The sequence below is a fragment of the Lagopus muta genome, chromosome 3, assembly GCF_023343835.1.
Source record: "Lagopus muta isolate bLagMut1 chromosome 3, bLagMut1 primary, whole genome shotgun sequence".
In the NCBI taxonomy this organism is placed as follows: domain Eukaryota; kingdom Metazoa; phylum Chordata; class Aves; order Galliformes; family Phasianidae; genus Lagopus; species Lagopus muta.
In genome coordinates, this window is record NC_064435.1 from 73,294,958 (window position 1) to 73,311,658 (window position 16,701).

At 36.7% G+C, this 16,701-nt stretch overlaps 1 protein-coding gene across 4 annotated transcripts in view; it reads right to left on the reverse strand.

Moving 5' to 3' along the window:
* Positions 1–946: 946 nt before the first annotated feature.
* CDH18 (cadherin 18) overlaps positions 947–16,701 on the reverse strand; it is a 441,257-nt gene continuing 425,502 nt past the window's right edge. For 3 of the 4 annotated variants that reach the window (XM_048939478.1, XM_048939476.1, XM_048939477.1), the window contains 2 exons: positions 8,163–8,414; positions 947–6,624 (listed from right to left, as the gene is read on the reverse strand). In XM_048939478.1, coding sequence (XP_048795435.1) covers positions 6,122–6,624; positions 8,163–8,414 — 755 coding nt within the window. In that variant the 3' untranslated portion in view covers positions 947–6,121. The remainder of the gene's footprint in view (positions 6,625–8,162; positions 8,415–16,701) is intronic. The other variant, XM_048939479.1, reaches the window with a different exon arrangement.

Below are 16,701 nucleotides of genomic sequence, written 5' to 3' on the forward strand. Positions count from 1 at the left end.
CCCACAGATACATTCTGTTAAAATCACACAAAAATCTTCATGGCTTAAGAAGATTCTATGTATCTATACATTTATATTAATACATTTTGCCAAGAACAGAAGGAATTGAATGGATTTCAAGGAATGTGAAATTAAATAAATGTAAGAGGATAATGAGCTCTGCTTGAGAGAGACCCAATGAACCACCCCATGAACCTTAGAAAGAAAAGATGATCTAAACTCTTCATAAATATTCTTCAAAATGTGCAAACTCAAATGAGGATCTGAATAAAATAAAGTAGCTTCTCCCCTGGACTTGCATTTGCAGTCAGGCTAATAGTCACCTTGCTATTGAGTGATCTCTCACCATGCTGAGATTCTCCAGGACTATGCCAAGGCACTTGTGACAATTGCATAGACTGGTGCTAGACAGTACGGACTAGCCTATGGGCAGTAACATATAATAAGTAATCACATTTCAATGTCATGTCAGGCTTAGCTTTATTCTCAAATTCTGTCTGTCCAGGAAAGATGTTGTACATTCAACAAGTCATGTGTGAGCCACTATATCTCTGCTTTCTAGGATATAATTTGTAAAGCCTGTTAATTCACTTGAGAAAGAATGAGTGATTCCCATACACAGCTATTTCATTTGACTGATGATTGGGATTATCCTTGCCTGGTTTTTTTTTTCCTCTTCTGTGTAAACTTAGGATATTAACTCTGGCTGTTACCTCCAATCTGGTTCCCTAGATGGGCAATCCCCTAGCTCACTCTTGTGGATAATTTATTCCTCCCATAATGCTGTATTTCAGTTTCAGAACAGTGATGGTTGGAGTGTAATAGTTGCCACAAGTAAAAGTAATGAACCATTTAGCAGTTACACTGCAGTCTGTTGCAGAGTACCTCATGGTGACTGTCTCTCCCTACTCATCTGTAGCAATAATCATTTAAGACAGTCTTTGAAATAGTGACACAAGTGAGTGACTTTACCAGGCATTAAAATCTATTTCAGTAACCACACCGTTTCTGGCCCTGACCTCATTAATACTGCTGTATCACTGCTCATTCTTATAGACAGAGTGCCTTTCGGTAGTTCTAATTCTTTGGTGATTATAAGATACAGGAGTGAAGAGAAAATAACCCATTTTAGTTGTGATGTGGAATACAATAACCCATCACCATAGCAAAGAGCATATTTTATTTGAAAAATACGAATAAAAGGTTTTGTCCCTTTTGTTTATTAAAGGAAAAATGTAACAATTTCTATCAGTAACACTTGCATAAGGAGGTATACTTTACATTAATCTTTTGTTAAAAAAAATATATATTTTGGAGACTTTGGAAAAATAAGGATGGCCCAATACTTGCAACACGCTCCTAATGTTCCTTAGAATGCACTGTGCCATTTATATGTACTGCAAGTACAAGGTCTTAGCACTTTATAATCCACAAAGTTACCTTAGGCAGCATAATTTCATATTCTCCTCCACATATAGAACATTTCCTTTGTGTGAGTCTATGAGTTTGGTTAACTCCAGATCGGCCCAAGATTTGTATTTTTTCTCCTAAAGGATGATTTTACAAAGGCTTAGAGCACAGAAATTTTGCAATTCCTTCTAAACACCAGTGAGAATATTCATGTAGACATTTTCTCACATTATTCGCAATTGAAACAACAGCATCAATTAGAGCTTGAAAAAAAATGTTTACAAGTATTTTGATTTTCTACAAAGAAATGCAAAAAAAATAAAGTGCATAACAGTGAAATTACTTTCGACTTTTACAGTTTTCTGTTTATGCAATAAATGGCAACACTGATAAACAAATGTCTTCAGTGTCTGAATCTTAATCAGAAGCCAGCTGAATTACACTTCCTTTTCTTCAAAATGCATTAAATCACATTTTTTTACTCTTTCAAAGTTTACACTATATTTTTACATTTCCTACTTACAGAGACCATTTTCTCAGATAACATATCCTTTACAGCATACTATGCACTCCCACTATTACAAGAAAGAGAATTTATTTGAGGTAATGTGACAAATTAATTGTGTGTAAGTGCATGACTATTTCAATAGCTGTTGCAGAATTAAAATTCTACATCTGAAATCTCTTAGGCACCCCTTTCTATGTGCCGTTTAATGTTCCTATGCATCTTCTAGCTTAAATAAAACTGGCAGTTATCAGCATTTATTTGTTCGCTGACAACAGGATTACTATTTAGGGTAATGGGAACGTGTTGTATACTCATGTTCTCAAATACATCTATGAAAGCTTTAAGCAAAACCCATACAATCAGACTTAAACATAATCCTGGTAAGATTTTCCCCACAACACTGTCACTGAATTTACACCGAATTTAAATCAGCAACACTACAAAATGACTGTACCTTCCATGAAACACAGTATTAGTTTTCTTTCAGTTTAATCAATGTGAACATAGAAACTCTCAAATATCTTTTAAATTTGTTCATAGGACATGAAAGATCAAAGGAAAATTCTGTGGGATAAAGGAAATAAATCTGAAAAGTGTTCTTTTTGCATCATGAGGCCTGCTTCTGTGGCCCTGAAGATTTAGTATTCTGCTATTTGTCATGCAAACAACACGGCACAGCAATGTGCATTTGAGTAGAAAACATTAAGCATAGCAAGCATGCAGACGCATCATGACAGAAAAGCACATTTGGCGACCATCATGGATAGGACAAACCAAACAGAACACACTGCAGCATTGCTGAAGTACAGCCTCAATAGCCCTGCAGAATTTTAAATGACTCAGAATCCCCAGGGCTTTGGGTAAAATGTGCATGTTGTATAGCAGCAAGAGAGCACCAGGAACAGTGAAAAGGAGGCTTCTTAATTCTGTGAGATATGACCTCCTCTTTTCATTAACTTAATGAGAACATGAGCATAAAGAGCGATTGTTTGTGTTGCCGCACTTAACTTCTGTTGGCTTTAAGCCTGAGTGTTCTATAAAGCAAATAAAAATAAAACAACGACTGGAGTACTATTTAAAGCACAATACACATTCAATTTTCCCTGCTTTGGTGTAGGACAAGTGGGAACAGACATAAAGATAACTAACACTAGTTCTCAAAATCACTGTATAACAATGAATGCTGCTGTCTCATGTACATGCAGTACAAACTACCGTGACTCATGATACTACCAGCGTTCAAAGTTTTTCTTCTTAGCACTCTACTCATACTGTATAAAAACTGAGAAGTCAGAAAAAGCAAATGTAATCTAAATCAAAAGAAAATTTATCCTCATAAAAAACTTGCAGTTCTAGTTGTTTTATTCGGGATGAAATTGAAACACATCCTAACTCTCAGAAAAGATACATAAACCGTTTCAGGGTAAGAACAAAGGTCACTGCTTTAAAGCAGCTGTTAAACTGTACTCTGCAATGAGGATGGCTTCAGTAAATGTATTGCTAGAAGATCCTGTATTTGGTAGAAATTAAATAACAAAGTCTGAATATAGATTACAAAACTACTCTCAAATCATCAGTAGAACTTGTTAGGTGTTGGATGCTTTCCCCTCTAAACTGGTTTCTGAATTTGGTTGGTTGTTGATTGAAACAATACAATTTCCAAATTGAAATGAAAACATGTTTAAAAAACCCTGGAAATAACTGCAAATAATTTTTTAATTTTTTTAAAGTGTTTGAGAAGTTTCTTTCAAAGCTACTTATTTCTCCAGAAGACTGTGAAAACCAAAAGCAATCATCAGCTTATCGGTAAGGAGTTCATTGAATACAGACTCAGCATGGATGAGCAAGAATTGGAATACATTCAGAAGAGAGCAACAGAGATGGTGAAGGGCATAGAAAACAGAGTTATGAAAAGTGGCTGAAGGGAACCGGAGCTGCTTAGCCTGGAGGAGACCTCATTGCTCTCCACAACTACCTAACAGGACGTTGTAGCGAGGAGGGTGTTGGTCTTTCTTCTCAGGTGAAAAGTGAAAGGACATGAGTCAACAGTCCCAAGTTGCATCAGAGGAGGTGTAGATTGGATGCTAGGAAGAATTTATTCATGGAAAGGATAGCTAGACATTGCTAGGGGCTGCCCAAGGAGATGGTAGAGTCACCATTCCCAGAGGTATCTCTGAGACATGTGGGTGTGATACTTAGGGACAGAGTTTAGTGGTGAACGTGCTTTGTTAGGTGACAATGCTTAACCTGCTGATCTTGTAGGTCTTTTTCAAGTTAAACGATTCTATGATTGTATGTAATTCTTTCCCTACCAGTCTGAATCTCTCCATACCAGCCCAAAGTAGACAAAACAATACACAGCTTCTGCCCTGAACAGTTTCTCTATAAAATGCATACCATAAAAGCCCACATCTCTAAGTAGAGCTCCAATCATTTTAAAAGCACTAGACTTCAGTAGATAGCAAACCTATTCAGTCATAATCCTTCATGGGTGTTAATGTTACAGCTAGAAAGATTATCATGGTGAAAACAGGAAAAGAAACAAACAGGGAAAGAATGCTCACCCATATCCAAAGATCTAAGTTCACAGAAAAGAATCCCCAGAGGAAGAATCTCTTTCTGGAAACCCTTTCCTAGTGGCAGTCAGCCCTTAAATGGGTTTACTGCCAGTCACACAGCTGAAATGCCTTCACCTGTGCTCCCATGGCTGATTCAGCCCTTTCCTCAGGTGATCAATCAGTGGTTCAGGCCATGACTCAACACTTCCCACACAGTGGGATACTGTGTTCTCCTTGTTCTCTCATAGTATTATCAGAAGACAGAGAAACAAAAGGTTAAACTTTCAAAGAAACCAAGGGGAAACACAAATCTTACAGATATTAAGCAGCCTAAAGATCAAGTTCTGCAATGCAATGCAATGCAATGCAATGCAATGCAAAAAAAAAAAAAAAAAAAAAAAAAAAAAGAGATTGATTTATTTCATCCATAAGAAATCCAAAATGACACATTTTCTTTCTTTCACCCTCCACTGGCTTAAGATGTTTATCTTCCCATGATGTTTGAAATAAGGAGAAAAAAGGTTTGTTCTGCTTAGATAGAAATTACTCTAAAACAAATTAAATATCTATATATTGAACAAGAAAAACAAGAAAACAAGCATCATCATTTTGATCACCTTGTTTAAATCTTGTGTCTCACCAGCAGCAATATTTTGCTTTTAGCCACACACACAAACAGACACATTATGGTTAAGAACACTGTCATAAAGTGACTTTTGTAGCTCTTGGATTAAGACCAGCAAAAGACTTCAAAAGTTCTGTCTATTGCCATAAGTGAAGCACAGTGAACCGAACAACTGCATACTTTTAATTGTGCTGCCATTCTTGTTTTTACTGAAAGAACCCACACTTCATCTGCTCTGCTGCATGAAGAGTACTTCAGATTCATTTACATGAATGATGTTCCCATGAAAAGACAAAAAGCACACACATTGAAGACAACGCTTCTTCCAGAGCAAGTCTGGGGTTATGGTCTAGCATTGTGTTTGCACTGACAGCTAAAGATGCTCTCCCTCTGCTAGCTGGTTAGGGATAAAAAGATTATGAGGGACATAATGAAATGACATTTTCACATTGCAACCTGCCAATTCAAACAGATTAAACCATCAAAGGACCATTTATTTTAGAAGACAGGTGTGGATTATCACTGCTGTTAAAGGAAAATGACTCCTAGGACTTCTCACACTGATAGTAAACCCCATTAGCTACCTTACATTGGGATCACAAGGCCTAGAGCACAGCTAGCAAGGCAACCTCAAAACCATCTGCAAATGATTTGCTCTTCCATTAGTTATCTTCCTAAACAGGAATGATCAGAAACATACTGTAGTTCAGAGATGTTAAGCATATTGCAATAAAAGTGTCATTGCCCGGCTTTACTTTAGGTACTGTTACAGATGCAGTACCATAGACTTTATTGAGCAATTAAAAATATACACAAGGGACAATTGCTTCTTTTCTCTGTATTTTTCAAAATTTTACTTTCTTCCAATTGGAGAACCCAGTTTCAAACATGAAAAGGGCACTTGTTCTACAGTAACTGTGTACAACTTGCTCGGTTCCAAGCACTGTATTCATTTGCTGTCATCACTGTTGTCGTTCTATCTCCAGCTGTTTAGGAATTTCTCTGTTCTGGGAATTACAGCTAAGTTGTTCTTTCTGATTCTATTTCCCCATAGAGTTCAGCTAGCTTCTTGAACTCAGGCCCCCAGTCTCCAAGGTAATTATAATCCTGGTCAGACTGTGTCGTGACTGAATCCAGAGAGCTGATAGATCCAGCTTCCGATCTATGGCCCTCATAGGCATATGTCTGTAAGGAGTCATATGGGGGCACACTGGGGTCCAGATCAGCCTCTGCAAGTCTTTGTTTAATGAACTCCTGAACATTTATACTGTCAAGGCTTGAAGAAGGATGATGCCTGGGTGCAGGCTTAACTTCAGGGCGGACATCTCTCCGATACTTCAGCTCTTCTGCAGCTGATGGATTACGTAGTGCGGTGATATCAAATGCTTCTGTGTCTTCTTCTCCACCGCCCTCATCGTCATATGTCACAACATTTTCTCTGACATCTTCTTCTGAAATGATCAAAGGCTCCTTCTTGCTACGTCTTAGGGTGATGAAAAGGACCACAATTGCTAAAGAGAAAACTGCAGATTTTAGATTAGGTTTAAAGTTTACAGTTGAGGTAAGCAGATATATGCTACAAAAACAGTAGCTACTAAGTCATGAATTGAAATACTTGCCAGCTAATATTTGTATTCTGATGTTATTAAGCTGGCCTTGCACTGGAGTATCGTAACATTAGGCACATACCCAATTTGGAAAAGAGCCTACTTAGAGTCCCTAAGTGAGCAGTACCTTTTTTGTGTAATGTTATACGAAATTATATGAAGATAGATTACTGTATTCCCAGAAAGCACTCACGAATTCTACACAGTTGAGTTTTGACATAGCAAAATGCCAAAAACAACAAATAGAGATCACACATAATTAAGGAGAAATTTAATAATCCTACTGTAAAAGGACAAACTTCCAATACAGCCTGGTCTTCCAAAGGGCCAGTAAAGAACACATTCCTATTTACTTTGCAGGAATTTCTACTGTTTCTTGAGCCAATAATTAAATCCAGTTGTTAAGATTACTAGGGATCTCATATAGGACACAAAAAAAGATAATATACTAGCAGTTAGATGAGAAAGGAATAACTAAGGGTGACATTTTTGGGATGCATTGTTAAAGGCTTTCTGAGCTTCATTAAGACTAATATTCAGCATTTGACATATAATTAAAATGTACAAGCTTTATTTTTTTCTCTTATGAATGTTCAATCTTCTATGATAAAATACTAGATTAAAAACCAAATGTATTACTGTATATTTTAAATCTTTTTTTTGCAGAAGGAATTTCTGAACTAAGATGTGAGAGGTGCACTTTTAGAAAACGTTGACTCTTCAGAAAAAAAATCCTCAAAGTATCCTATGTGAGTCACCATGCAATTCCTACTATTTCCAGCTCTATTAGAATGCAGAGAGACACCTGAATAGATGAATATTACAGAAATATGTACCCAGCAAGTTTTGCCTCTGCCACACAAAAAAAAAAAATTAACTAATGGGTAACATTTAAATTGGCCCGGGTAGGAAAAAAAAAAAAATGGAAAGAAAACACACTTGCAAGGACATTTATCTAATGGAGCCATCATATTATCTCACATGTCCCTTGCCCCCAAGGAGTATGTTGTGCACTGCTATCAGCTTATCTCACAAAGGTAATTAATGGCTTTTGTATAGTGCTAATGGTGCTTCTTACAGTGTAATGCATTTCAAAAAGCTTTCCTCATCATCTCTTTTCTATCATTTTTTGCACTGTTCTAGGCATGGAATTAGCCAGTGGTTTTTTGAAATCTTTTCAAATTACAGAAAAATGGTCTGCAGTGCTAATTACTTGATAACCCCTGAAAAATTATTTCTAGTGGATTCCAGATATTCATGAATGTGCTTTAAAGGCTTTTTTTCCTATTAATTTTAGCCGAACCTTTCCCCTCTAATCACAGCTATGTGTTTCTAATTACTTTCTTCTACCAGGCAGCTTCTGGTTCAAAAACATATCATATTAAATATTTCTGCCCTGTCACATTCATAGAGCCAGCAGAAGATGGCAGTACTTAATATTGAAAATGACTTACCAAGAAGAATGACAACACAGAGCAGGATTGCAATTAAAGCTCCTGTGCTCAAGCCAGCTGAGGAGAGGAAAGCTTCAGCATGGCAAGTTCTCACACGTCCATCTCTCTCACATGCACAAACTCTAACAGTGAGAGTACTGCTGCTGCTGAGAGGGGGCACTCCACCATCAGAAATCAAAATTGGGAGGTAATAGATATCTTGAGTGGTTCGACTGTATCTCCTTCGTCTTGTCAGGATACTGGCTGTGTTATCTACAACATCATAAAAAAGAACAGAATCAGAAGCAAAATGAAAAATATGATTGACCGTTCATTCCCCATCCAGCAGAAGCACCAGGCATTTTAATATTCCACAATCTTAATCTGTGAAAATACACAATCTAGATTAAAATTGAGTGAGTACCATTTCTGACCATTTTCTCAAAGGAGGAAAAAGAGGAGGCAGGAAAAAGTAACTAGAACTAAATAAATAAGCCTTATTTAAGCTTGTGTCTTGAAGTCAAACTGGATTTTGACAAACATTTTGAACCCAGGTTGCAAGTGTTTTAATCCCATGATACACTTGTAAATGTGAATATCTAGAATTCTGCAAATTTCTGTTGTGGAATTTTTCCACAACAGAAGTCCTTTTGATTCTCAAAAAAGTGTTTAAATGTCTCTACTAAAAGTTAAAATTAAATTTTCATATGTTAAGGTCTGTGACAGATTTTATAGATGAATTGAGCTTTCAGAAAATATCTGAAAGGACTCCTGCAGTAGGGAGATCAGGAAGAAGAGAGAGGTGGAAGGGAAGGGAGAGGGGAGTGGCAGAGAGTGCAGATACTAGATAGTTTAAACTGATGAAGATATAAGGTAAATAAGGATGGTAGAGAGAAAGCGATGCAAAATTCTGTCACTGTTATTTTCATCTGGCATGTATTACAGTTAGTGAGAATACTAAAGCTTACTACATGCACACTGAAAGAGCATTTATGAGCACTAATTAGGATGGTAAACTGCCACCCATGTTTCTTCAAGTCTAAAAAATGTAAGGAGCATAAAGAGAATGCAGAGGAAGAAATGCTATGATAATATACAGTTACATCTTGATTTCAAATGTAATATTTCATTTTGATTAGTCGCCCCAACTTTAAAAGTATGGGCACTTCAACAACAGTCTGTAAGTAAAGCAAACAAAACTAGAGACTGAGATATTGGAAGAGTGAGGTGATCCAGAGAGAAATCATGATCAAGAAGCATGGAGAGAGGTTGGAAGAAATATGCTCTCCCCTCGTTGCACTTGCACATGATGCGGATTCCCAACAGCAGGTTTGTGGTTTTAAAGATTTTTTAAAAATAACGAAGAGGTGATAAGTGCAAAAAAAAAAAAAAAAAGTCTTCTGGATTTTTCTTTGTATTACAAAAACAAACAAACAAAAATGAACACAGAAAACTTATTTTTCCTTACCACTGCAGACACAGCACTAAATGTGTTTTCCATAAATTATGAAAAAATGAAGCCTGTGCCACTTTGTGAAAATTTAGCATGACAACACATCTAGTGTGGCATATTCCAGTCCATGGGATTGCTTATTTTCTGCACAGGTATTTGAACACAGGAATTATTTTCCATCTAAACTGGGTGCAAACTATATACCAGATGATTATGTTTCACGCCACGTCATCTGTCCAGCTCTATACCAAACTTTAAAGCATTAATTTTAAATCACCTCTCTACATTTTATTTTGGTGTATCACTGAGTAATAGTACTGATAATATCTGTTAGTGTAGCCTGCAGGCATAATATCGTAATATATTTGGTAACAGCTTTCACATGAGAAATATGTATGAAGTAGGAATTACCCACGGTCACAGAGGAGCCAGGCTTCTGACCCCAAAACTGCACAATGTCAGATTCTCCTGCATTGAACCTGATTAGCTCTCTTCTCCATCTTCCCTAATTCTTGCAAATCTTCAGTATGGTTATTTTGCTACAAACTCATTCAGTTTTGTTCTCATTTGCAATGGGTGCAAAATATGATTTCTATTTGTTTATCTGTTTTCAGTAGGCCTCTTCAACTTTGTCATGCCACAGCGCACTTTTGAGGACTGAAACTTGAGATTCATGCCAATTTCTTCCTCAGAGGCATGACACCAGCCCCATACAATGTCATTCACATTCATTCAATTTACAAAACCCTATTTAAGCCAAGATGGTATGAACAAATAATTTTGTCACCTGAAACAATCTTATACAAAGCAAGATCACAACATTATGGAAATAAATAATATTTGCAAGAGTTTATAAAATATCTTTGATACATTCACATGCCATAATAAAAATAATTTCAATAATGAGCAGAAGACTTCCAACACAGAGTTAATAGAAAAAAAGGTAAATCACTTTTAACACAGGGTGATGAAAGGGATTCCTGTATAAATGAAAACTTAAGAAATGCAGAAAGATGTCTCTTATAAACATTCTGATAAACTTTAACACTATTCCATATTGCTTAATCTGGGTCTATGAAACCCTATTCAAAATGCTCTGATGTTCTTAGCAATGTTGAAATTTTTAATTATTATGTTGTTAAGAAATACACAATTTCCAAGTTATTCTGCACCTAGACTAGGGAGTGAATTGTTCTATTTTACAAAAGAAGGAAGAAATCAAACTTGATAACACCAAGACTCAGACTACATTTATTTTATAAATAAAATTCTTCTCTAAAGCAGAGTGAGCAGTGATCTTTGGTCCATAATTACAGTCTGTGCCCACCTGGAGAGGTCTTACTTGGCTTTTCTGACCTAATTTTAAAATCCAAGCAAAAATCTCATTTAAGAAAATTGAACAAACTTGTTCTTTGATAAAAGTGTGGTCTATTTTTTGATTAAATGCAGTACCTGAACAATCAAAATGATATATTTTAAAATGCTCCTGAAAAAAACACATAATGTCATGGAGCACAGATTGCAGGTAGATCACCTACATGGCTTTGAAATTAAAAAGCGGAGAGTAAAGTAAGCAGCTTTACTTTAGCTGCAGAAAGTTTCAACTTTCTGCTACCTAATGTTGCAAAAAAAAAAAAACAACTTTTTTTTTAAATAATATTTAACCTATTTGCCACTTCTTTTTTTTTTTTCAATGCCTGGACTGTCAGTCCCAGCTTCCCTAATGGTGCTGTAGGTGTGGATAAAAGTCTTTCAGGGTTCAAGCAGAATACAAAATGACCTTCAGTTTGTTGGTCTGTCAGCTGCCAAAGCAGTGGCAGATTAGGCTCTGGACACAGCACAAGAGCAGAAAAAAAAAACAAACCGTAAATTTGTGATTAATAAGGAATTTCAAATGAATGCATATTTTGCATGAAAATAAAGTAACACACTCTTTATACACACAATGCGATGATTGCTGCTTCTGTCTTTCTCTATTCAGGAAGAAACTTCTCATCATCATCTTCCTCATAAGGACGATAGACTTTACAAACTTTCTGGTTCTTCAGTATCCAATTTATAATTGCTTCCTTCCTCGAAATGCACCTTGTTACAACTTACTAGCTGAGCTCCTCTCTAACAATTTCCTTTTTTTATCTCTGTCATGGTTTCATGGTTTTTCATCAGTATTCCACATCATGAAATCATGTGGTGCACGGGGAGTTAGAGTTAATGCTGCAGTTGCGTGGATTGTCAATATACTTCATGAGTTCTGGTCTCCTGGAGTCAGAAGAGAAGAATGAACTACAACTCCCAGACTTCATTTTACCATTTCCATTTTCCATTTGGAGGGAAAGATAAAACAGACTGGAAGTAACAAGACTTCCACTCTTTGCTCCCTGGCTGTTTTTACCCATGGCATTAAAGTAATGACTTTGGTTTTGGAAACTCTATCTTATTTTATTTGGTTTCTTAGATTCAAATTCAATCACTGTATTACAATATTGTACTATACTGTGCCATCTCACATTCTGCCACTATATTTAGTAATTTTTTTTTTTTTTCTTAGCTCATTGCCTTTGTTATCATTTGTCCAGACCCCTTTCCCTCCCTTTTCCCTTTCCCCCCCGCCTCCTTCCCTTTCCATGGCATGGGTCCGTGGGTCCCTTTGCCCCCTCATCACAGAACCTAGGCTGAGCCGGGCTGAACCATGGCAATCTTCTGTGCTCTGCAGACTGTTAAACAAAACAAGGCTGGGGAGCAAGTAAGATCTCAGAAGAGTGATCACTCACATTGCTGAATTTTAGCACTCTCCCTGGGATGCTGTTTGGGCCAGCTAAGAGTCTGTCACATAAAACCCAGCCTGACGCAATTGCATACAGCAGGGATCTTCCCAGCAGGCAGTGTGGACATGAGTGCACCAGTCTGCCTCGTGTTGAAAAAGGAAAAGGTGAAGAACCATTTCCTAACAGCGAGCTGCCCCTCCCCTGACACAGCTCCATGCTGCTGTTGCTGTCACAGAGAGCAGAGCTCTGTGCTGCCCCGAGCTGCAGCTGCCATGAGGCCTCCCCTCAGCTCCTCTGCTCTGCGCTGAGCAAACCCAGGGATTACAATCACTCCTTGTATGTCTTGGCCACCAGATATATCACTATCTCTGTTGTTTTCTTTTGGACACGTTAATTATTCCAACAGCCTGTGGGTCCTCAAGCATCCTCAACAGCTCTGTGCTACACTCGCAGCACGTAGCTTCTTTTCATGCTATGGTAATACTGCTCTGTTGGGCTGCCATACAGCTTTCATATTATTTCATAACCTCATAAAAAACAAAACAACAACAACAAAAACATAATGATGAAATCTAAGCACCTTTGGGTCCTGAGGAGTTACAAGGACAACTGCTATGCAATTGTTACAGTCAGCCTGTGTTATTATGCTTCATTGCAAGAAAACAATCACAGTTCTAGCTTTTCTTTTAAGTTACATTTTTCAATTTTTTTCCTCCTCAGCATCAATACTGCTACAATAAACTATTGTCTACTGGTCACCTAGAATTTCCCCTGAAGTCATTAGAGAGGCACAGCACTCCCATGTGCACATTTTAGGGCACACACTTAACAGGAAGAGAAAGCAATTTCAAAAAAGTGGCATTTCTAAGGAGAAATCTATTTCAAGTTGCAACAAGTGAAGAAATGACAATCATACAACAAAGTTATCCAGAACTAATACCTTAAAAACCTAAGGATGTGTTCAAGGACTTAGCTTGAAACTTAATTCCCTATTTCCATATCCATAAGCTAAGCGTTAACATCTGTCATGTCTCACATTCTAGAAGAAAAAAATTCTCAGATCTTATTCTGATAACTTCAATGGGTGACAGCAAGTGTTTTTACCAAGAATAAGAACAACATTTCATCTCTAATTAGAACTTTACATTATTTTTCTTACTCTGTTTACAAACCCTGAAGACTTTAGTTCAGCTACCTTGTCCATATATGCAAGAAAATTCTACCAAATTTGTAGAAGCAAATCTTCCTGAGCTTGTACCCAAAGAAGGTCCAATATTCAAATTTGAACAGGAAAGCAAAAACTTCTCCTTAACTTCCCTGGCACAAATCTGAAAAAGAGTGAGCAAGTCAATGTTACCTTACAGCTACAGAGGCAATCATGAAAATACAGGCTGAAAAGAAAAGCATCACTAACCTAATATAAAAAAGAAAAATTGATAATTCCTGAGCAGGAAAGGTTTCTGATAACTAAAAAAAAAACCCTCAAAGTTTAGCCAAACTGCACTACCAACTGCATCCTGACAGCTAGTCTGATATTCTAAGCAATCATCTTTTATTAAATTGTTTACATTCTATATCAAAAACCATGGGAGGATCCATTGAGAGGGCAAGTAGGAAAACAGCTTTTATGAGAAGGGTCTTGACATCACCTGAAAAATCCCAAACTAAAGGTAGCCCAGTATGAAGACAGATGTCAAGAGCTTACTGAGAGAATTAAAAAACAAACAAACAAAAACAACTTTGTTATATCAACAGAACTAGTTTGAAAGATAAGAGAGAGGGGATTATGAATTGAGAAATTCCTTTGATGTCTGAAAATACATACACCAACCATACACAGAACACAAGTATAGGATAGTAGCAATAGTACTAAGATGCTGGGAACTGCAAATCTGATGATTCTTCTAGGCCTCGAAAGAAAATTGTTTTTCTTTACAGATTTAAACTGTGAACTTTGCTTCTGAAAGCTGGAAAAGAACCAGGACTTGCTGAAGATGAAAGGGCTGGCTGCTAAGGGAAAATTAACAGCAACATAGAGAAAGAATGACTCATCTGTTTCCCTGTGGTGTACACTGCCCCAGTGCACGACCACTAAGCCTTCTCACATTTGAACTGTTACTTAGCAAACACAGCAAGTTAGAACATAAGATTCCTCTTCTGTGGATCTGAGGTTACAGATGGGAAATTCTGCATGGCTGTAAAACAGCAGCTCTTCACACTCTAAAGATGTGGCAGTTTGTTAAGCCACACTGCACACTGCAGGCAAGGCTGTTATCACATTCCTCTTTCCATTATCTCTGTCTTTTCATGTTGAGCTTCTGAACAAAGACAAGGCAGAAAGGCATAGGGAAATCAAAGAAGCTGAAATACAATGATAACACCAAGGAAGGTGACTACTGCAGCACTTTGGAGAATACAAATTTATTTATTATTCACAATTTGAGAATTCCTTTGACACGTTATATATTGCAGGCAGGCACCAGAGAAATGGAAATTAAAAAATAGAGTAAAGCCTTGTTAATAGATTAAGACATGTTTTAATTTTCAGTTATAAATGTTCTAAAAGGTTGTAATTAATTAAAACCCAAACAAAATACATTGGAATGAGAGGCATTTCCAAAGTGAGAACATGTAATTTGTTTATGTGGGATTATACTGATAGACATTTATTTTTCATTTCTTTACTGATATCTCCTGGAAGTACCTTTTTGTTTTTTATTGGTTTCAAAGATGCAAAACACGAACAGATAGCAGCACTGAAGTAGAAGGCATGAAGAACCTGTACACTATGAACTAACTAACTTATCGGGTCAGTCTTGGAACCAGTTTGAACCAATCAAAGAAAAACTGAAGATGCTCACAGAGCTGATGAAAAATTCCCTTTTTACCATTGTATGTTGATTGTTTGATAATGGCTCCCCAGGATGGCACTCAACCTGTTTATACTGACAGATGTTCTATGGATTGTGCTTGCAGTCACTACATATAATGCTAATTTGCACTTTCTCAGATATTATTTATCTCTTCCACATAATTCTCCTACTGTTACAGCTTCTCTTCATTACAGGATGGTATTTCATTGAAGGGCAGTAAGAACATACATTACTGTGGAACCTGAGAGAGCATGCCACATCTTTGATATAAACAAAGGAGAGAATTTCATAAATGTTTCCCATTGATGTTGGGTAGCAAAGAATAGGGTTTAACTTGACCTTCAGTGCCACTTCAGATGCTCCAAAGTGGTATGGTGTGAATGGCCTAAATAACAGCCATGCAAGGTAAAACTGATTCTTTTTCTTACTAAGTTTTGATAATTAACATGGGAAAAACACTCATTTGCATCACAGTCATGGTGGATGAATGCATTACTAATTTTGTCTTATACAGACACTGTAGAACTCAGCGTGCTCTAGATCTTTCACAAAAGCATTTCACTTCTGTGGATATTAAAATAACTTGTGACCACAACATTATAGAACATTAACAAAAAGGAATTCCCAAAGAGTCAGAATTAGAAAATCAGTGCACCTTTGTTTCAGTTCCAGAACATTCTTCATTACGGTGCCATTTTCAGAAAGCCAAATCTTTGAGAAAAGTGGAAAAGTGGGCAGATGGGAAAAATAAAATTGCAATTTTAATTTTTATGTATGTATGTATGTATTTATTTATTTATTTACTTTTGTGAAATGTAACCTATGTCCTGAAGAAATAAAAGGAAAGCAGACAAAATCCTACGTATTCTGAGTTGCTCTTCCTTGAAAGTAAGATAAACTTTGTCTAGCTTCAAAAGATTGCAGTCAAAACTTCCAAAGGCAAGATAATGTACAAATCTTTTTGGCAGTGTTGGGTGAATTTGTACAGTCTGCTCAAACCCTTACCGCCCAGGAAGTTTACAGGACTTATTGAAGCATCCATTATAGACTGTATATCTTGTGAAAAAAAAAAAATACCACCAGCAAAACATTGCTTTACAGTGCGTAAAATTCATAAATGCTCTCTCGCACCAAAGTGACCTGTCCTCTGGGGATTCAACCTTTTGCTAAGTCTCTTAAAAGTGTGGCATAACTTCTGCTAGAGGTCTCTAGTGGGTAACAAAATTGGCAAGGAGAGAGAATATATATACATATTTTAAATTCAGGCAGTGAGAGAGACTGTGCATCCATGTATTAATGGATAGGGGTATCATAACAGTGAAATATTCTTACATGATTTTCCATCAAACTAATGAATTCTGACAAATATATCAACCATACTTTGACGATCTGGAAAAATACTATGATTCTTTCAGGATTAAAAAATAAAAAGAAGAAAAAAAGTGTAATTATTAAATTCAATGGGTTGA